Here is a 21,621-nt window from a genome sequence, read left to right as displayed (position 1 = left end):
TCACTGTACCGAGAGTAGTAATAGTGCTATGACAAAAAATCCAACTTATATGGGAGTAGATTCATGTGATTTCTAAACGCTGTAGCGAGTGTTCAGCTGAATGGTCCATCTCATGTTCCTGATACAGAACATTATTGTTTCTCTCAGTGGGCAGATTTTCCTAGAGAACAATTTGTGGAAGCTTCACTGCCTTACATCATTCTGGCTGCTGTTGCTGGCATCACTCTCATAGCTGATGGTTCTGGGATTCACTGCTTGGAGACGCTTCAGTTTGGGTTTCTGACGCGGTGGGGTTTTATAACCCATGTTCATTTTCTGACAGGGAATAAAGAAAGGGAAATTGAAGCACGTTCAAACCAAAAGTTCTTTCTTTCTATAGCAACATCTTTCAATGCAAGCTTACAATAAAGGAGAAAATATACTTGATTGGAACCGTAAGCTTCATGATGGGTGTCTGTTATTTATAATGCAGTGGTATTTTGTAATTGGCTAGCACAGGCCTTCGTCAAACTAACTAATGCAAAATCCTTCATTATACACTACAATAGTAAATTAACATACTAATAATATAATGAAGAATGTTTCAGCTAATCTGGGAGCTGTCCATAATATTGTCTTGTTAGGACTTATTGATGATCTTTGATGTTTATCACAAACTGCATAGATTCTTTTGACAAAAAGGCCTCACTTTTTAAGGCCTTTGAAAAGTGAGGCCTGCACAGATAGGAAATGTCAAAGACATAATGTGAAGGGCAAGCATCCACCTGCAAGAAAGTGTTTTGCTCCTGTTTCACCTCTTGCTTTCACCCTTAACTTCAGTCAGAGAGTCATGAGCTCAAATTCCACCTCATGACCTTGGCACACTCAGCAATGGAGATGCTGATTTTGATGAGGTGTTGAATTGGCATCCTCATTGCACATTCAGGTGGAGGTAACCAATGCCATTGTACCATTCCTAAAAGAGCAAAGCTGTTTGCTCAGTTCGCTGTCTGTCATTTATCACTCAACCAACAATTAACAACGAATGATCAGGACATTCATTCTGTCGTTCTTCATTCGCTTCTGGCCAGCAATATCTATCTAATGTACTATTAGAAGTCAGAAGAAAGAAAAGGAAAGTGGACTTTTATGGCTGCTGATCAAGATACACTTTGAAAACCATAAGAAAGTCCTAGAATGAAGATGCTCCCTGCTCTAGGATCTCTGGAGTCCCTTGCTTTGGCAAGGGTTTGCAGTAGGCCACAGCGCTGTTTTAGACACCAGACTGAGTCCAGCTTACTTTAAAAATCAATGAAACACCAGCATATTGTTTCCGAACAGATAGAAAATTGTTATACCTCCTGCCTGTCTTTGCTTGTCTTTATCTGTAGAATTTCCTTATTCAGCTGACGACACGTGTCCTGAAGTTCAATTACTTCACGACGGCATAAATCCTTGTCTATGATCATTCTGCTGATATGCATTTGGGCTTCATCCCTCGCCGCATAAGCCTGTGGAAAATAAGAAAGCCAAGCAAAGATTGCATTGTTACATAATATTTTTATCAAGGTTGGATAACCTCTGCTGTGGAAATATTTGAAAAATAGTTTAAATATTCCAGGGAATGGAACAAAAAAAAACAAAAGCCTGCAGTCTTACTCCCAATAATTCTTGGTATACTGTATGTGCATGAGTGAAATCAGGATTATGTTTGGACATGATTGCCCGAAGACTGAATGTAGGAACATAACAACAGGGTTTTCTTATTTACTCCATCAAGATTGTTCCTTCATTCAGCGTTAATTTTGTCTACTCTGTGATCCACATTCCTGTTTTATTCATAACCTTGAATACATTTAATAGAAATCTGTCAACTGCAGCTTGAATAATTCTTAAATAACACCTGACTTTTGGCCAGGAGCTACTTGTTTCTATAATTAATGAAAATGCCATATTTATCTTTTCTTACCTCATCACGTTCCTTTTGTAGTTCTAAGACTTGTGACTGGAGTGAGCTGATTTTATCCTTGTACATATCACAGTCGATCTTCAAAGTGGCACATTCCATGAACATATTTTCTTTCTCATCTAAATACTGGTAAGTAGAAAGAAGTAAAACAGATTTTATATTTTTATACTGATTTATGTTTCAGATGGACAAAGGTTAAGCCTTGTGGCTTCAAGTTCACATAACATTTAGGAGTATGGGTTTGGTAAATCAAAGCTGGGTTCATTCTAAATGGTGGCAGTAGAAAATAGTCATGCAATTGGAAGTAATTAGACATGCAGAAACTTTGTTCATCTTTCCACTTCATATAAGTGGGAATATCTGTGGTAAATCTACTGTAGTAATCAGTTCCCTTTTGAATGAGTGATTTTTTTCCTTTTCCCAATTTCATGTTTAACTTCTTTCCAATCTGAAATGTAAAATTTGTTCATGTGATACTTCTAAGGGGATTAAGCTTTGAAGCTGTTTATTTCTCTATTGCTTTCTAGTTCTCTAATTACGTCTTCAAAGACCATTTACAAAGTCTGAACCAAACATATTTACCTCATTCCTTAGTTGCTCGGCCTGGTCCAGTTCCAAGCGCAGTGAACTCATTTCTTTCAGTAAATCCTGTCTATCTTCCTGAGCTTCTACACGATCCTGTTCCAAGATATCTATTGTCACCTAATTTTAAAAAAACGTATTTTTAGAAATTTATGAATAAATTGTTCATGTTCAGAAAGGCAAATAGGTCTCTGTAGTAATACAGAAGTAATGGTGAATATTACAACAATGACAACATTTCAAAGTCACAAACCGTATTAAGTATAAATTCTTTTTTCTTAAGCGTTTTCACATCCTCCATGGATCTAATCATTTACCAGAAAATCAAATATTTGTATTCTGGTTGTGACATGAACTTGAAAGAAAAGTTCAAATTATGAAATTATGATAAAGAATTTGAGTGAAACATATAGGAAGCCATCCTTAGCTGATTGTGCAAAATGTGTTATATGGTGTAAAGAAACTAAATACCATAAGGTATTGGGCTTTTGAAATAAAAATAGAAAATTTTGAAAATGCTCTGCAGGTCAGGCAGCATTTCAATGCTAACATATCAGGTTGAAAATCTTGATGAAGTAGGTATAGTATTGCCCTTGTAAAATATGGGTGTCATCTAATAACATCAGTACAAAATTCAAAATGGAAATACATTTCAAATGCAGAGTACAACGTGCCAATGTTACTAAGTAATTGGCTATTGAATGAATGAAGAAATTTGTATATAAATACACAAAAATAAACAAAATACAACATTCTTACTGGGTTCATTTGTAATTCCTGGATCCTGAATCTCAGTTTATCAATTTCTTCTTTTAAATGTATAAGTTCTTCTTGTTTGGGCTTGAATGCTTCACGTAGCTTTGATGACATTCTTCGTTCAACATCAAATTCCACTATTAGCTTCTTATTCTCCATTGTAAGATTGTCCACCTGTAAAGGAAGTCGAACAGGATTTGGGACTCAGCCAACATATAAAAAAGGGGATTTTCTTTTCTTAAAAGTACCTTGAAATCTAAAACGATCTATAAACAATCACCAGTCTAGCATTCTATATTCTTTGCTTCTAAGAATGGTTATTAACTGGAAGTGACCTTTATAATTGTATGCTAAAAATAACAATAAGGTGAAAGGGTTGGCTTAGAGATAGTTAGTTGATAAAAAACTATATAATGTAGGTTACTACTAAGAAGCCCCACTGGAATTAACTTATAATTAGTAATTTAGTAGAAACCCTTTTCAGGTTGCAATTAATTTGCTGGCCCACTCTTTATTTACTGTGATGGTATAACAGACTGGCTTTGAATGATGTATATTAGAATCATTTTCATTCCAAATTAGGCTCTACATTCTAATAAAACAGATTTGGAGTTGGAGATGTAATGAATGTGGCTGAAAACCTACATGTGTTGAAATCACTTTCATATGGGTTGCAGAAAAAGCTATCAAATGTAATTGTTAAAATTAAACCACAACCTTTCTCAATTAAATACTTGGAAAAAAAATTAATAAGAGCAGGTGCCAATGACAAAATTTTAACCAATGGACTCAAAAAGCTAGTTTGTAATTTTGAATACAACAAAACATAAATCGAATAAATGATCTTCTAGAAAGACTGTACAATTTTCAAGCCATAAATATCCGTTCTCATAAATCTTTTATCAAATATACAGGCATAAATGAAAGAATTTCTATTGCCTAATTATCCACAATTGTAATTTTTCACCCTTGTATTATCAATACAGTCAGTTGGTACCTGCAATGTGACGTTGAGGGATGAGGCTATTTCATGGGCTATGGCCTTTAGTAAAGTTTATTAAATCTAGGCAGAGGGAAGGGCAACATGAGAAGGAAAGAAATCTCATGCGCACGTCTCCTTGATTTATTAGTTTATTTTTTCAATGGCATAGTTAAATAAATTCATTCAGTGCTACAACACAAACAAAGCAGACAGCAGTTTAAAAGCAAACTTAATACAATTTCAAGAAATCAGAGAGAAAGATTGCTGTATTTAAGTGCATCTGTTCTAACACAGACCACCTCTCTGTTCATGTCTTTAACAGTCATTGGTTATTCATTTTAAATATTTGCAAACTACGATATTAATTTATTTCCATTAGAAGTTAGAGAAAGATGAGGCTACACTTCTGAAGTATACTAAAAAAATGGATCAAAGTCAAACTGTGCTATCACTGAACCACACTCCAAACGATGGCCAAAACGAACAAATGAATATTGCATGTTAAATTATTTTTTGGTTGCATGTGGGCATAGAAGATTCCTGTTACTGAGACTGCTCAATGTTGAACATCGAAATGCATCCGTCTGATTTGTTGTTGTAAGAAAAGACCATCAGTTCACTTCCATAAAAAAGAAGAAAAAGAGTCATTTACAAAGTTTTGAACCTTTCCTTTCTGTCAGAATACCAGCAAATTGCAATTCTCTATTCTATGACTTAACTCTCATCTCATTGCTTTTCAGATCTTCTGCATTTAAAAATTGATGAGATTAATTTTCTTGAATAAAGACCATGGTACTGTGGGTAGCTCAGCTGAACAGGGGGATGGAAAGAGCTCAGAATAGTAGTGCTACCCAGTAGGCAGTTACTTTACTGCGGTAATCCTGAACCCAGGTGGTGTCTGGAGTCTATGATTATGGCACTGAGGGTGACTTAGCTGCACAAGTGGGGAGGAACTGGAGTCCAGGGATGATAGTAATAGGAGACTGGAAAAAGAGGGGAATAGATAGGTGCTTCTATTGCTGTAAATATAACTCCAGGATGGCACGAAGCCTCCTTAGGTCCAAGGACAAGGATGTCGCAGAATGATTTCAGGGGATTCTAAAGTGCGAAGGTAAACACCCAGGGGTTCATATTGGTACTGTTGACATAGATTAAAATATGAACCAAGTCCTGAAACATGAATGTAGAGAGTTAGATAGCAGAATAATATGCAGGACCTCTAGATTACATCTGGTGCCACAAACTTGTGAGCATAGGAACAGAGGTACAGATCCGATTAGTGAATGGTATGAAGGTGTTATCGGGCAGAAAAGCTGTAAGTTTCTGATTCAATGGAAGAGTTCCTGGGAGCTGTATGACAGCAGGAGGAATTTAATCCTGTTAATTGCAAGATGATGCACTTTGGGCGAACTTATACGAGTGGGACACACAGTATTGAGGAGTAGAAGGAAATTGAGGTACGTCCAATGATCCCCGGGGGTGCCTGTCTCCACTTGTCAGGGCAAAGAATATAAAATCAGGGAAAGTTATGGTACAGCTGTGTAAAACACAGGGTAATCCACATCAGAGGTATTTGTTTGGTTCTGATGACCACACAAAGGGATGAGTGTGATTACAGGGGAGAGGGTGCATATATTACCATGATGTTGTTTGGGATGGAGTGTTTCATTTATGAGGAGGGACAGATGGGCAGAAGAGGCCAAGGAATAAGCTGACAGAAGTGCATAAAATTATGAGGAGTTGATAGTAGAAAAATGTTACCATCTCCAAGCTATCTATAACTAGAAGGTAAAGGCTTAGTTAAAAGTTGTAGAGGGTACATGAGGAATGATTTTTTTTTCCATTCAGAATCTGCTTGAAGGAGTGATGGAGGCTCTCACAAGACTTAAGAAGTTTCTAGTCAATCACATGAATCACAACACATAGAAGGTAGGTACAGGTACACAGTATTAGTATTGGTGGGTACTTGTGTTGACGTGTACATGGTGGACTAGAGGGACTTTTCTGTGCACATGAATCTTTGACTCAGTGGTTCCTGGAGTATCTCCTCAAAGTGTACTTTTTTGCACAGTACAGAGTGCTGTTGGAATTACTCTGCCTAAACACAAGAGAGGTAGTTCAGTATTGAAACGAGCTAGATCAGGAAGCTGTCTCAAAATCTCTTGCAGGCTTCACTTAATCTCTGGCTTCCAATATTATACAGTCAAATGTATCGAAAAAATAAACTAGCATTTCTTCGCACCTCCTACCCATCCTTTACCACACAACTCACAACTCCATAACACTCCCATCCTCCCATTCACATCCACCCTCCCTACTCAGAACAAATGCTGTCAAAGGTATGGAAGTACATGCTGAACAACATTTCGAACTGAACTTGGGTTATATCAGGAATGTCTGATTGAATGAAAAAAAACCAATACCTGTTGTTGCAACTCTCTGCTTCGTGTCACAGACATCTCCTTCTCCTGGAGAGCGTTTGTATACCGCATTAATATCTGATAATTTTCTTCCTTCAGACGAATCATTTCATCATGGTGACGATTCCAGTCCATTTTCATTCTGCTTAAGTTAAGCTCAGCTGCCTTTAAACTTTTGAGCTCAGTCTTCAGTTGTTGATTTTGTTCTTCCATGCTTTGAACTTTTTCATTCAACCGATGCTTGATACATTTTTCTTCTCCTAACCACTTCTGAGCCTTCATTACCTCATTCATTAGAAACTGAATCAAATTCAAATTTCCTTTTTCGACTACAACCAAAGGAAGAAAATGGAACAATTTTCAGTGTCCTTTCGTTAATACTTATTGTTAAATGTTTATTGGTTTATGTACATCCATATTCGAAAACTCTAAGACCTATCAAATATTTGAATGGATAGAAGAAACAGATTCCTCAATGCTACTAAAAACAATTAAGTAAGATTTTTGTGGACTTCAATTTAAAGTAGGAAAAGATTTTCAAGTTTCTTAAATATTGTTGGAAACTACATCTAAATTCTAGGCTTTTTTATTGAACTGACATTTTACCTTTAAAGTTAATTTTGTTCCAGTTGTACTATTACAATTGCAGAACAACTCCAACAACTTGTGTTTTTGTCCCATTTGTAGCTGTTGCTCTTCCTACAAATATGAGGATTAACTCTAAGAATTAGAAACCTTTCACCACTTACAACAATTCCCAGTCTCTGTTTTTCCTCGAAAAATGGTTCTATTAATAGAAAATCATTATTATTTACAGGAAAGGTAATGTAAATTTAATCATACCTTGGAGCTAGCTGGCAGGCATTAAGTTATTTAGATAAGACTTACCAAGGCGGGGTTTAAACATGTATACTATTGGAAAAACTGAAGATGATTATTAATTAGATTATGTGTCAAGATGGTTAATTTCAAAGAATCAAGCAGGAAGGAGGGAAGAGAGGCATTGTAAAGAAAGGTGACAATGAGTATAATTGTGCTTTTTAAACTTGTAAACAAAGTTAATAGAGGTTACCCAGAGATAAGTGAAATTCTGATAGCTTTGTAAAATATAATCTTTGGAATAAGTGTTGGAGGGTCCCACAGGGACTAATAGTAGAATTTCTCCCCTCATTTTCCTTGGAACCTAAGCAATTAAAATTTGTAGTTTAGAATTATTTCCCTTTCCCCCAATTTGTACTCGATGGCAAATGTGCTGAGAGAGCAAACAGGCCAGCAGCAAGGAAGATATAATTAGTTTATTGGAGTGAAAATCAGATGAAAGGTACTGCTCCAATTACTCTTGGTGATTTCTGCAACCAAGTGAATCTGTGTGATTACTGGGTCATTGTAGAATCAGCTTAGCAATAAAGCCCGACACGCTCAAATAACCTGGCAGTCTCCCTGCCTTGGCAGGCACATGATGAGCAGTCACTTAGATTCATAACTTAGCAAGACAAAACAAATATAAGCAACTCAAAAACAAACTGAATTTTTGCAATTTCTAGAGAGAGATAATTATTATGAAGTCGTACAAGGCAGAAGAATGCAAAAGAGAAGTACACACAGCTCTACAAACAGCTGGCTTATTTGCAGTGCATCTTCACCTTGAGGCAGGAAAGATTTTTGTTACACACCAGCGTTTTAAAAAATGAGAATATATCCAAATTAAGTGAAGCTTTTCTAAGAGCAGCATGCTTTCTTAAATACTGGAGGATTGCTACGTATCTGCAGATGGCAGTATGAGCTTGTGTAAGCAGGTCGGCCAGCACTATGGCAACATTTTCATTCAGAGCTTGAAAATATGAGCTGTGGTGTATCAGCCAGCTGTTGGAGTTCATCTCAGCTGGGGGTACAGTCAACCTGATACTGTCCTCAAACTTCATCAGCAGAAGTATGCAGGATATCGCCCCAGAGGGCACAGCCTCAGAATAGAAAGTCCCTTTAGACCAGAGATGAGGAGGAATTCCTTTAGCTATAGGGTGGTGAACCGGTGGAATTCTTGTCACAGACAGCTGTGGAGGCCAGGTCATTGGATATATTCAAAGCGAAGCCGAGCAGGTCTTGATTAGGAAGGGCACCAAAGGTTATGGGGAGAAGGCAGGAGAATGGGAATGAGAGGGATAACAAATCAACCAAGATGAAATGACTCAATGGGCTGAATGGCCTAATTCTGCTCCTATGTCTTATAGTCTTATGGACGTTGAATAATATAGTGCTTGGGTTCAAATATTGTAATTAAAATTCCCAATCTCAGTGCAAGCTATTGTGCACAGCATTTTAATGAGGAAAGAGAGAGGGTGTTAGGGACAGAAAAAGAGATATTAGAAAGATCCAGAGGTAGACAGATATTCCTATGCATCTTAGAGAAATCGGTTGACAGAAGTTTTAGATGAACTGTGGAAGCAGAGTACTCTTTCTCACAGGTAATGCCCAACTTGGCATGAAGAATGCAGGATATGAACAATGGAATTAAGACGTATGAAAAGAAGCAAATAAAGGTAAATCTTACCAAATATACTGCTACAATCCTTCGTGGGTTCTTTTCCAGTTATTAACGTGTAAATTTCAGGATTATAGAAACCTAAAGACTCCAAAAAGGCAACAGCTCCTTTCTTTCCACGTGTTCTCAAAAGATCAAGCATATATCCTAGAAATAAAAAAAAACACCAATGAGCTGGACAGGGAAAAATAATGGGAAAAAATGGTAAATGTAAACATCAAATTTTTAAAATAACTGGTTTGGCTATTTTAAAATCTTTTAATGAACTTGCATTTGGCTAATTGTTAGTGTGCATTTTACATGAATAAGTGCTGACAAAAAGGGTTATACATTCCTGATTGTACCAGTGAAACCTGCTGGAACATTCAGTGTCCTGAGAACAGAAAGTCAGGAGTGAGACAAATCCTACATTTTTCAAAAACCTACGGATTCTGTTGAATTTGCAGTGAAGACACATAGTTCAGCTCATAAAGAATGCTTTGATTTAACAGAATTGTGCTGCCAATAACATTTTCCTCCACAACCTACCAGATAAGTCTATGACATTAACTCAAATCTGCTCCAGAGGGTCTTTTAGCTGCAGAAATCTGCTTGGATCAGCTTTGGCTGTAATTGCCTGTTTCACTCACATATTGAAGGGTGGCCAACGTGAAAGATATCTCCCTAAAATAGCTAACTGTCACGGAAGAATTCATGGCACAGAGGGCAGTGTTCCATTTCGAGGCAACAGAATTAAAGTACTTTTGAAACGAAGCAAACAGCAACACAAATCCTTACCAGTTCTCATGCACCGGTGCTTAAGGTGAGGGGCAAATAGAATTTCTTCCTCATCTGTCTCCCCAATGACGTGACACTGGCGAAGAAAGGGTGTGACGTGGCAGGGTCGAACATTATTGGTGATTATGTGGCGTTGGCTTTCAATTAGGTCCCATATTGATTCTTCGTCCAGATCTTTTATTTCCTTGTCACTTGAGGCAATTTCATCCATGATCAATAACGGCTGAAAAGGGACATTAACAAACACCATTTTACTTAGCTGCAATATGTAGGAGTTACTGGCAAAGAAAACATTTCCTGTGAGAAAGTGGAGGTGAGCCCATCCACTTGGACTGCTACAGTTCTAGCAGTGAACACAATAGGGAGTTCTAGGCTTATAAATGAAAGTCAAACTGTTTATTCACTTCCATTGATGCTGCCTGACCTGCTGAGTTCCTCCAGCATTTCGTGTGTGTTATAAAGGAATCTAAAGTTAGGAGAGTGTATGACATGGTGAGGATTTGCAGGCAGTAATGTTCCCATGTGCCAACTGCCCTTTTCTTCAAAGTAGCAGATTATGGGATTTTTTTGCATTTCACACCTGGCTTTGTGGCCTGTGAGTTTCATTAAAAATCCATTCTAATAATCTGGTGTGGGGTTGGCTTTGAATGTAATGGTCCATGTAGATATGTCATTCAACGTGGCACACCGCAGTGAGAGGACAATAAACCAAGTTCCCATTCTGTTCTCAAAATTCTTTTTGAGTTCTATTGCAACTATAATGTTTCATCATAATAACTAAAATTACTAAGAAGTCTAAAATATGCACAAAGACAAGAACAATCATTTTACAGTGACAATAGTTTCCCTGTCCATTCTCTAATGCCTTTATTAAATATTTTAGCATAAGACTTTATCTACTTGCAAACGCTTAGCCTCATCTATCCTTATGAGCACAGAGTGATTCCTCGGACTGAATAATGAAAACTTAGGAGCCTATTATTGGGCCTCATATTGAGCCAGTGTGTAGCAGTGATCAATAACTGCCAGGAAACCACTATCAAAGGTCAGTCCAATTAAATGTTCACAATTAAATGAGGAAATTGGAGAAAGAATACCAACTGGAAATACAACAGTGTTACTAGGTGGAAATGTGAAGGCCGGGAAAGAGTAGAGATGACCGTGGAAGGAAAAATGGTAATTGAGAAAGGACATCTGCTGAGTTGCTGGATTGAATACATAATCTTCTCAGTCTGTACGTACTAAATCACCTCCAAGGGAGCTTCACCAATTGATGATCCTACCATTCCGATGTTTTCTCCCATCTCCATGGTGCTGTTACGATATACATCCAGCTGCACCAGGTTCCGGAATTTCGAAGCTCTAACTCTCCAGAGTACGGATAGATGGCACGGCCTCCTTAAGGATTCAGGACCGTCCCACTAATCGGCTGCCATGTTTTGGCACGAGGATTTCGGTACATAAGGAGCACCTGAGTGGAGGCTCAGTGCTCAGTTGTAAGATCAACTGGGTTATGGTCTAGCGTCTTGTTCAGTGCTCAGTTCTCGTTTCAGTCTCGTACTGTGTCTCGATCCTAGCCTCAGATACTCCAACACTTGGGTCTTCACCATTCTTGTCAGGGTCTCTTGTCACAGGTGCCTGTGGTGATTCAGTTGTTATTCAGCTTTTAGTCTGGTATGGAAACACCAATGCCCTTGAATGGAAAATCCTACAAAAATTTCAGGATGCGGCTCAGTCCATCATGGATAAAGACCTCCCAACCACTGAGCACATCTACCTGAAACGATGCAACAGGAAAGCAGCATCCATCATCAGGAACCCTCGCCGACCAGGACATGCTCCCTTCTCGCTGCTGCCATCAGGAAGAAGGTACAGGAGCCTCAAAACTCACACCACCAAGTCCAGGAAGAGTTATTACCCCTCTACCATCAGGCTCTTGAACCAAAGGGGATAACTTCACACAACATTACTTGCCTGATCACTGAAATGTCCCCATGACCAATGGATTTACTTTCAAGAATTCTTCATTTCATGTTCTTGATTTTTATTGATTATTCATTTATTATTATTATTTTTTCTTTTGTATTTGCACTCTGGTTAAACACCCTAGCAGAGTGGTCTTTCATTGACTCTGTTATTATTATTCTCTAGATTTATTGAGCATGCCCAAAAGAAAATGAATCTTAGTGTCTATGGTGACATATACTGTATGTACATTGATAATATAATTTACTTTAAACTTTAATGATTTTACTTATTAGAAACTTCAATTTCTACCAGTTCTTGGAGAAAACTGATGCCTACAAGATGGCTTTTTTGAGCAGTTTGTGGTCAAGCCCACTAGGGAAAAGATAATTCTGCATTGGCTGTTTTATAATGAACCAGATCTGATTAGGGAGCTTAAGGCAAGGGGACCCTCTAGAGACAGTGATTATAATATGATAGAAGTCATCCTGAAGTTTGAGAGGATGAAGGTAAAAATGGATGTATTAGTATTACAGTTTGGTAAAATCAACTACAGAGGATTGGAAGAGCAGCTGGCCATCATTGACTTGAGGAGACACTAACAGGGATGAGTGTAGTACAGCAATGGCTGGAGTTTCCAGGAGTTACTTGGAAGACACAGGATCAGTTCATCCCAAAGAAGAAGCTGCAGTCTAAAGGGAGAATGAGACAACCGTAACAGACAAGGGAAGTCAAAGACAGCATAAAAGAAAAGGAGAGGTCATACAATGTAGCAAAAGTTAGTGGGGAGATAGGGAATTGGTAAGCTTTTAAAAATCAACAGAAGGCAACTAAAAAGAAATAAGGAAAGAAAAGATTAAATATGAAGGTGAGCGAGCCAATAATATAAAACAGGATACCAAAATATTTTTCAGATATATAAAGAGTAAAAGAAAGGCAAAAGTGGATATTGGATTGCAGAAAAATGACACTGGAGAAGTGGTAATGGGGAACAGAGAAATAGTGCACAAAACTGAATAAGTATTTTGTGTCAGTCTTCACTGTGGAAGACACCAGGAGGATGCCAGAAATTTGAAAGTGTCGGGGAGCAGAAGTGAGTGTAGTCATTATTACTAAGGAGAAGATACCTTGGAAACTGAAAGGTCTGAAGGTAGATAAATCACCTGGACCAGAAACACTACACCTTAGGGTTCTGAAGAGATTGTAGAGACATTAGTAACGATCTTTCAAGAAACACTAGATTCTGGAATGGTTACAGAGGATTGCAAAATCACAAATGTCACTCTACACTTTAAGCAGGGAGGGAGGCAAAATAAATTATAGGTCAGTTAAAATGACTTACTTGTTTGGAAAGATGTTAAAGTCTTAAGGATTAATTATAAATTATAGGTCAGTTAAAAGGTCAGTTAATTATAAATTAATTAATAAATTATAGGTCAGTTAAAATGACTTACTTGTTTGGCAAGATGTTAAAGTCTTAAGGATTAAGGATGAGGCTTTGGGGTATTTGGAGGCACATGATAAAATAGATGGAAGTCAACATAGTTTCCTTAAGGGGAAATCTTGTGTCGCCACTTTGAGAAAATTACAGGCAGAATAGACAAAGGAGAGTCAATGGACACAATGTTTACATGGACTTTCAGAAGCATTCGACAAGGTGCCACACATGTGGCTGCTAAACAGGATAAGAGCCCATGGTATTACGGGGAAGATATTAATATAGATAGAAGATTGGCAAACAGTGGAAGCAAAGAAGACCTTTTCTGGTTGGGGGCTATTGAGTAGTGTTGTTTCACAAAAGTTGGTGTTGGGTTCACTACTTTACATGTTATATATTAATGATCTGGACGACAGAATTGATGGCTTTGTGACCAAGGTTGTGGACAATACAAAGAGTGGTGGAGGAGCAAGTAGTATTGGGGAGTTAGAGAGACAAAGGACTTGCACAGATAAAGAGAATGAGCAAAGAAGTGGCAGATGGAATTACAGTGTAAAGAGATGTATGTTCGTGCATCCTGGTAGGAGGAATAAAGGCATTGACTATTTTCTAAAGGGGAAGCAGATTCAGAAATTGAAGAGTTAAAGTGATTTGGGAGAGTTCACGCAGGAGCCCTAAAGGTTAACTTGCAGGTGGAGTCAGTAGTTAGGAATCCAAATCCAATTGTTAGCATTCATTACAAAGAAGGACTAGAATATAAAAGCAAGGGTGTAATGCTGAGGCTTTACACGGTATTGGCCAGACCACACTTGGAGTATTGTGAGCAGTTTTGGACTCCATATAAGACATAGGAGCAGAAATAGGCTATTTGGACCATTGAGTCTGCTCCATCATTCCATTAAGGCTGATTTATTATCCCTCTCAACCCCATTCTTCCCATAACCTTTGATGCCCTTACTAATCAAGAACCTATCAACCTCCACTTTAAACATACCCAATGGCACTGGAGAGGGTCCGGAGGAGGTGTACGAGAATTATCCTAGGAATGAAAGGGTTAACATTTGAGGAGTGTTTGATCGCTCTGAGCCTGTACTCATTGAAGTTTAGATGAATGAAGGGAATTTCATTGAAACTGACCAAAAATTGGAAGTGTTTAATGGTAGGAGAGTCTAGGACCAGTGGGCACAGCCTCAAAATAGAAGGACATTAGGACATTCCTTTAGAATAGAGATGAGGAGGAATTTCTTTCGTCAGAGGGTGGTGAATCTGTGGAATTCATTGCCACAGGCGGCAGTGGATGTAAGGTCTTTGGGTATATTTAAAGTGGAGGTTGATAGGTTCTTGATTAGTAAGGGCATCAAAGGTTCCGGAGAGAAGGCAGAAGAATGGGGTTGAGAGGGAAACTAAATCATCGATGATCAAATTGCGGAGCAAACTCAATGGGCCAAATGGCCTAATTCAGCTTCCACGTCTTATGGTCCTAAAACTGGAAAAACTCACCTCTTCACTGTTTTTTGAAGTTCAACATAAGAATCAAAACTTTGCATGTCTACTGTTGTTAATCTGGAAACCACGCAACATGAATAGGCTAGAATTTGTTGCAATGAACATCACAGGGAATTACCGGATTCTTATTTGAGAGTACACTAAGCACGTGCAGAATCCTGCCAACCTCCGAACATACAAACTGACCCCTAGGAGGCACGTCAAATGGAGAAATTACTCTTTTTGAAGAATATACTATTGCCAAGCTATTAATTGTTGTTCTGGCATAATGTGTGGGTATTCTAATATGGCATACTAAAGACAGATAGGATTTCTTTGCTCTTATTTACAGTAGTTAGAGATATGGGGGGACATGTCCTTCCAAACCCTGACATCCAGATCTGTAAGAGCATCGCACTAATTGTTACACTACCATGGCGTAGGATATGAGCTATATTTGTTAAAGGCTCGATGTACACAAGCACAGAGGTGAAAGGTAAATACAATTTATTGTGGTTTAGGGTTAACGTGGCTCAGTTTTGGATTGTTTTCTCTGAAGCATTAGATGCTGGGGGGAAACTTGATAGATGTTTATAACATCATGAGAAGCACAGATAGCACGGAGAGCCAGAATCTTTTTCCTGGGATAGGAATATCAAACATAAGAGGTTTCAGCATTAAGATGAAAGGGGAAAGTTCAAAGGGGACGTATGGGGCAAGCTTTTTTTTTGTTTTACAGAAAGTGGCTGGAACGTGCTGCCAAGAGTGATACCGTGGATTCCGGTTCACCTGGACATTTTGGGACCAGTACATTTTAGCCCAATTAGGCAGTTTCCTCAATTAGCTGAAATTTCATGGAAATAGTTAATAAGGTATAAAAAAGACTAACTGTGTAACAATTATGTACTTCAATGAAATACAGAACAAATTAGAACACTACCAATGCTACTACAGTACTATACAACTGTGAATTAGTTCCTAATACTTGTCAACAGAGGAATTCATCTGCTTTGCATTCTTTTGACTATAAATGAACAAAATCAGTGCAGACATTCAGTGCAGACAATGGTGTGCCTTCATACAATGCTGTCGACGATTGCATCCCACCAATTCTCATTTTCATTGTAACACTCAAGATGTTACCTTCAAAATAGAAACTACCAACAATTTGAAAGCTTCAAATTCTTTGCAGTCTCTAACTTGTTGAAGTGTGCAATCATTTCATTTTCACTCCTGGCTGTTTCTGGCATCTCAAAGCCTGAATACTTGAAACGACAGTGACAAAATGGTCTTAATTATCTTCTTAATTGTAGTGAGGCAATTCTAAATTGTCTTACTTATTTCTTGTCAACTATCAGTAACAAAAATAACTGCTTTTTGAACACAGACACACAGAACTGGTGCTATTTAAAAACACTTCGCTTGAAGCATGGTGCTGTGTCTAATGCCCATGCAAGTGCACGCGACTAATGCCAGTTAGAAATTGTTCAACAATAGTCTCCTGCCCCAATTAAGGGGCATAGTGTTCCAAATAAATGAAGGTAATCCCAGCAATTTTCTTGATAATTTTTTGTTCTTTAAGAGTTATCTCTAATAAGCCCCTGCCCCAATTGACCAGAATCCACTGCAGTGGAAACATAATTGTGGTTTTCAAAATGCTTTGAGAGAGGCACATGAATGCACAAGAAATGGAAGGATATGAATCATGAGAGGGCAGAAGGAATTAGTTTAATTTGTCACCATGTTTGGCACAGATACTGTGGGCTGAAAGGGCTGTTCCTGTGCTGTACTCTTCAATGTAGAAGAGACAGGATTGAAAGACCTGACAGGGTTAAAGCAAGTGAACAGTTATGACAGTTAGAAATAATAGTCTCCTCGGGAGCTAGGGGTCATTCTTGGAGATAATCCCCAATTAACGCTGCAGCTGGTAAACAGAAACATCTGCCAACATTAGCTGTCTTTTCTCATTAGCACCCCAATCTAGATGCTTGTTTGATATTCATTAATGACACTGACCTTTGTCACACGGTGCACATTAATAACAACTATAAACATTTTACGATGTAAAAAGCTTCGTAATACAGTAGTTGATTTTAATTTCTGTAAAGCAGACGTGTACATACACTTAATATAGATTGTTTAGCATTTAAAGTTATTAGTCATTGGATGATGATTGATAATTTTAAGTGTCACAACAGCTGAAGGAATCAGCTCTGTTCTCTCCTTAAAAAATAAAACAATTTCTTTTGTCCAAAACTATGAATCATATAAATTATCCACCATTTGAATAAATGAATGTGTTAAAAACGTGACTAGATGGGAAGTTGTTGTTCACCAAAACTTGTAGAAAAATTGAATAAACCCACTTTTAATGACTAGGAGACCAAGAGAAGTGGAAGCTCCTGCAATATTCCCCATCTAACATAGAGGAATGGTTGGGTGATGCCAGTGCCTGGTTAGTATTTTTATACTTGTACGTTTGTAGCCTTTTGCTCAGGGGAATTAGAAAGTTGTCTGATGTCATCAACATATATAAAACTCGCAGATTTCACATCCAGAAATTCCTGTCATGAACTCTACGGGATATACAGCTATGATCCTATCTGAAGTAATCAATAAGTTGCAATCAATAGAAACTCCAACTTTCTATGAACTAGTTTCTCTGTAAAACTGAAACTGCTGATGTGGCTTGCTACTGAATTTTAAAAATGTGTAAAAATCCATGAAATTACAAATGAGCAACCTCTTTGGAGCTCAGAAACTTGGTTTTATCTGTTTCGATTAGCATTCTTTCAGTTTAGCTGCTAAAAAGTGCCATGGTTTTTAAACTTTACAGCTTTCAAGGTCTCTTAATAAGGATTCAACATTTATCTCAATCCATACGTGACCAAATTTTTTTCTTCATTCCCAGTCCTATTCTAAAACTTAGTTAAGACTCAAGCCATTTGTTTCCTGCTTTACTTACTGCATCTGTCGGAATTCTACAATCTGAATGGCTGCCCAACCAGCTTGATAACATCACTGTAGTTTGAAACCTTCAATCCCTCTGTCTGTGACCTGGTTACCGCTGATGCATAGAAAGGGGAAATCCAGGCTCACGGGTTTTGTGTGGCCACGTTTCTTCAAGGCTGGCAGCAGATCTTGCCATTTTAGCACTGATTGCAAGGTCTAGTCAGTCATTTTAAGTTAAACAACAGTTCCAAAGACCTTCTCAATATAACCCTCCGTTGCTGTTCTAAAAGGCCTCATGGAAGTTTAGCACAACAAATCAGAACAACATTGCAGAAACTAAGCAGCACAATATCAAGTGGTGAATATTGCACCATGTCAGAATCGGAAGCAGGTTAATCATCACCAGCATGTGACGTGAAATTTGTTAACTTAGCAGCAGCAGTTCCATGCAAGACATAACCTAGCAGAGAGAGAGAAAAAAATAATAAATAAAATAAAACATAATTATAAATAAACAAGTAAATCAATTAAGTAAATTGAATAGATTAGTAAAAAATGCACAAAAACAGAAATACTGTATATTAAAAATAGTGAGGTAGTGTCCAAAGCTTCAAAGTCCATTTAGGAATCAGATGGTGGAGGGGAAGAAGTTGTTCCTGAATAGCTGAGTGTGCCTTCAGGCTTCTGTATCTCCTACCTGATGGTAACAGTGAGAAAAGGGCATGCCCTTTCCTATCTATCCTACTGTGAAGCAAGTCCAGAAATACTTTGTTTTCATGAGACTCAATGTGTTATCCTGAACAATACTGTGTACAAATTCTTAAAATAAACAACATGGAATTTAGGAATGAAATAGCAAATCTCTGTCAGAACATGTAATAACCTCCCAGATAGTTATGTGCTTCTGCCTGAACATCATCCATATCACTCCAAACCCTGCAGATTCATGTACCAAAAGAACACCTTTTAAACACTGTTATCATATCTGCTTCCACCATGTCCCCAGGCAGCCCATTCTAGCACTTATCAGACTTTGTGTAAAAATTTTGTCCTGCATATTTTATAGAACATAAAACAGTGCAACATATCTCTTTTAAACTTTACTCTTAAACACATGGCGTTTAGTACTTAATGTTTCTACCTTGGGAAAAAGATTAGTGTTATTTGTCGCATGGATATTGGAAGATTCTGAGAGTCTAGTCTTTTAATGGCTCTCATAATTTTACATACTTTTATCAACCCTATATGCCCAAACTAATACAGCATTTAATTCAACAGCATCAATCATGAACATTTGATTAAAATTCTGTGCATTTCTGTAATTTGACATATACAGATCTCCATTCTCTATCGCATTTTCTAAGTGTAGCATACACCCAAACTTGTTCTTAACCTTCATCACGGAGAAGGAAACATTCCCTTTCTAAAGTGGAAAACTTTAATTCTGTAGCAGACCCTGGCGCAGAACTGAAATGAAGTCGTGAAACTGACCCTGGAATGACTCACAAGTGTAAACCCACGTTCAGCCTTTCCTTGTGGAATACATCAATACAATGACAAGTAAAGACATTTCTGATCCTAAAAAATATTTCTCTGGTAGGAGCAGGAATCGACTGAAACACTGATAAACGGATAGGCATTAAAAGCTGTATTATAGTAACAGGTATTAATTTCGATTGTCTCTCGGTTATATACATAGCAAACCCGCTTTGTAAAATGTTCATATCTTGCAGAGTCATATCGCTTACATATCAATCTTGATAATATTTAAAACCTTACAATGTCTTCACTTACTGTGTAAGTATAACTCCGTTTGAATAAACCAGATAAGGTGCTCTACTGCTGTACAATTTTTTTCCTACGCGAAGCAAATAACACAGAATGCAGTTAATGGAGCTGTGAACTCAGACAGAAGGGAAAACAAGGAAGTAAATGCCTTCAGGAAATAAAAGAAAATGCTACTGCTTTGGATTAACCCTTCAGAAGTCTGTGTTCAGAAAATACCTTTTGGCTTTCAATCTCTTTTATGTGAATGGGGGAAGTGAAAGGATACAGGTAGAGGAGGAGAGGATGGGGGTGTTGTGATGAGGACGAAGTAGTGGAGAGAGAGAGGGGGCAAAAGCAGAGGGGTAAGAGGCAGCGGAGGGGAGAGAGGAAGAAGGGATCAGAGGGCAGTAAGATGGGAGGAGAGGATGAAAACGAAGAGAAAGGAGGGAGTGTAGAGGAGAGGAGAGAGTGGAGGGTATGGGCAAAGGGTAAACGCGGGGAGGAGACATGGGAGGGTATAGTGGTGTGGTGGTGGCAGAGGGGAAAGTGGGAGAGAGAGGTGAGAGAGGGGGATGAGTGGAAGTGAGAGGACAGGGGTGAAGGTGGAAGACACGATAGGTAAAGAAGTGAGTTGTGATGGAGGAGAAAGGGAGTAGATCAGAGGAGAAAAGGATGGATAAGGGGAAAGAAAAGGTGGTGAGGGACTGCTGGATGTAGGAAAGGGTAAAGGATCAGAGAGTGAAGACAAGGCCGGGAAAGAGCGGGAACAGGAAATGAGAGAATGTTGGGAAGAGGGAGGGGGGTAGGAGAGAGGAGAGGTGGAGTGGGGTTAAATAGTGGTGGAGAAAATTATGAGGAGGTGTGACAGGATGAAGGAGTGAGTAATGGAGAGAGAGAGGCGGATTGGGGTGGGGGCTCTGTGGAAAGAAGCAGGGGTAAGTGGAAGGAGAGGGGGCAGTGGTAGGGGGTGATGATGAGGGAAGAGGTAAGAATTTGGAAAGTGAGCAGGATGGTAGAGGAAGTGGAAATGGGAGAGGAAGATGGTGAAGAAGGAATAGCGGGAGAAATCACTCTCCATTCCCAACTGCCTTCCTCCCTCTCTCACCCCTTTTTCTTCACCTCTTCCGTCTGCCTAACCCCCCCAAGATTAACCTTGTACCCTTTCCTTCTTTCTCCTTGCCCTTGTCTTCCACTCCATCCACAACTCTTCTCCCTCCCTTGCTACTTACCCTTCCCATCTGCCCTCCCTTCACCCTTCATTGCTTATGATTTAAATTTAAAATGATCTGATTTACTGAATTGTAGAGATATTATATTTGCCAGAAATGATTCCTCACCCTAAGCTTCCACTGCCAGAGCATCATAGTGTCCTGCAGCACCAATGTGAGCTCTATGGCTCACGACGTCTATGCTGACCTTGTTACTCATCCACACTAATTCTATTTGCTCCAGATATGGAACCTAACTCTGTCTTTCTATGGCTGCCTATTCATAGGCTTTCTCATTCTCAAATACAACAATCACCTTTGATTCCAGCAGCTCCTCCGTCAACATATTCCAGAAATTTTCCACTCTTTGTGTAAAAAATTTCCCCTTAGAACTCCTTTAAAATTCCTTCTTTTAATTTTGACACCCTGCCTGGGTAAAAGATTCTGATCATCTATCCTATCAGTGCCTCTAATCATTTTATGCACTTCTGTGAGGTCACCAGTCCAGAGAAAAAGAATCCAGCCCATCCAATTTCTCCTCATTACTATGGTCCTCCAATCTAGGCAACATTGTGTTGAATCTCCTCTGCCCTCTCTCCTGCAGAACCACATCCTTCCTCTGGTGTGATCACCAAAATCACGCACGTTGCTTCGAAAGCAGTCTACTTGGCGTTTTCCAAGGTTGCAATATAATGTCTCAACTCTTACACGGCTTCTTAATCAATGGGGAGAAAAAATAAAACATTCAATGAAAAACTGAAAAATTCTTAATATTTCTTCGCCTCTCCTCAATGAGGCAGAT

General features: G+C 38.5%; 1 protein-coding gene across 2 annotated transcripts in view; it reads right to left on the bottom strand.

The window, feature by feature from the left end:
- The window catches only part of card14 (caspase recruitment domain family, member 14), a 67,393-nt gene extending 47,661 nt beyond the window's left edge, over nt 1-19,732 (bottom strand). The window contains exons 1-10 of one of the 2 annotated variants that reach the window (XM_063030802.1): nt 19,639-19,732; nt 17,858-18,304; nt 10,005-10,227; nt 9,237-9,374; nt 6,692-7,017; nt 3,290-3,460; nt 2,531-2,650; nt 1,949-2,074; nt 1,338-1,490; nt 196-315 (exon numbers count right to left, since the gene is read on the bottom strand). In XM_063030802.1, the coding sequence (XP_062886872.1) occupies nt 196-315; nt 1,338-1,490; nt 1,949-2,074; nt 2,531-2,650; nt 3,290-3,460; nt 6,692-7,017; nt 9,237-9,374; nt 10,005-10,227; nt 17,858-17,911 (1,431 nt within the window). In that variant the 5' untranslated portion in view covers nt 17,912-18,304; nt 19,639-19,732. The remainder of the gene's footprint in view (nt 1-195; nt 316-1,337; nt 1,491-1,948; nt 2,075-2,530; nt 2,651-3,289; nt 3,461-6,691; nt 7,018-9,236; nt 9,375-10,004; nt 10,228-17,857; nt 18,305-19,638) is intronic. The other variant, XM_063030803.1, reaches the window with a different exon arrangement.
- Between the last annotated feature and the right edge of the window lie 1,889 nt (nt 19,733-21,621).

This window comes from Mobula hypostoma, chromosome 22, assembly GCF_963921235.1.
Source record: "Mobula hypostoma chromosome 22, sMobHyp1.1, whole genome shotgun sequence".
Lineage (NCBI taxonomy): Eukaryota > Metazoa > Chordata > Chondrichthyes > Myliobatiformes > Myliobatidae > Mobula > Mobula hypostoma.
The sequence above is the reverse complement of the archived record's forward strand: the minus strand, read 5'-3'. Positions and strand labels throughout refer to the sequence as shown.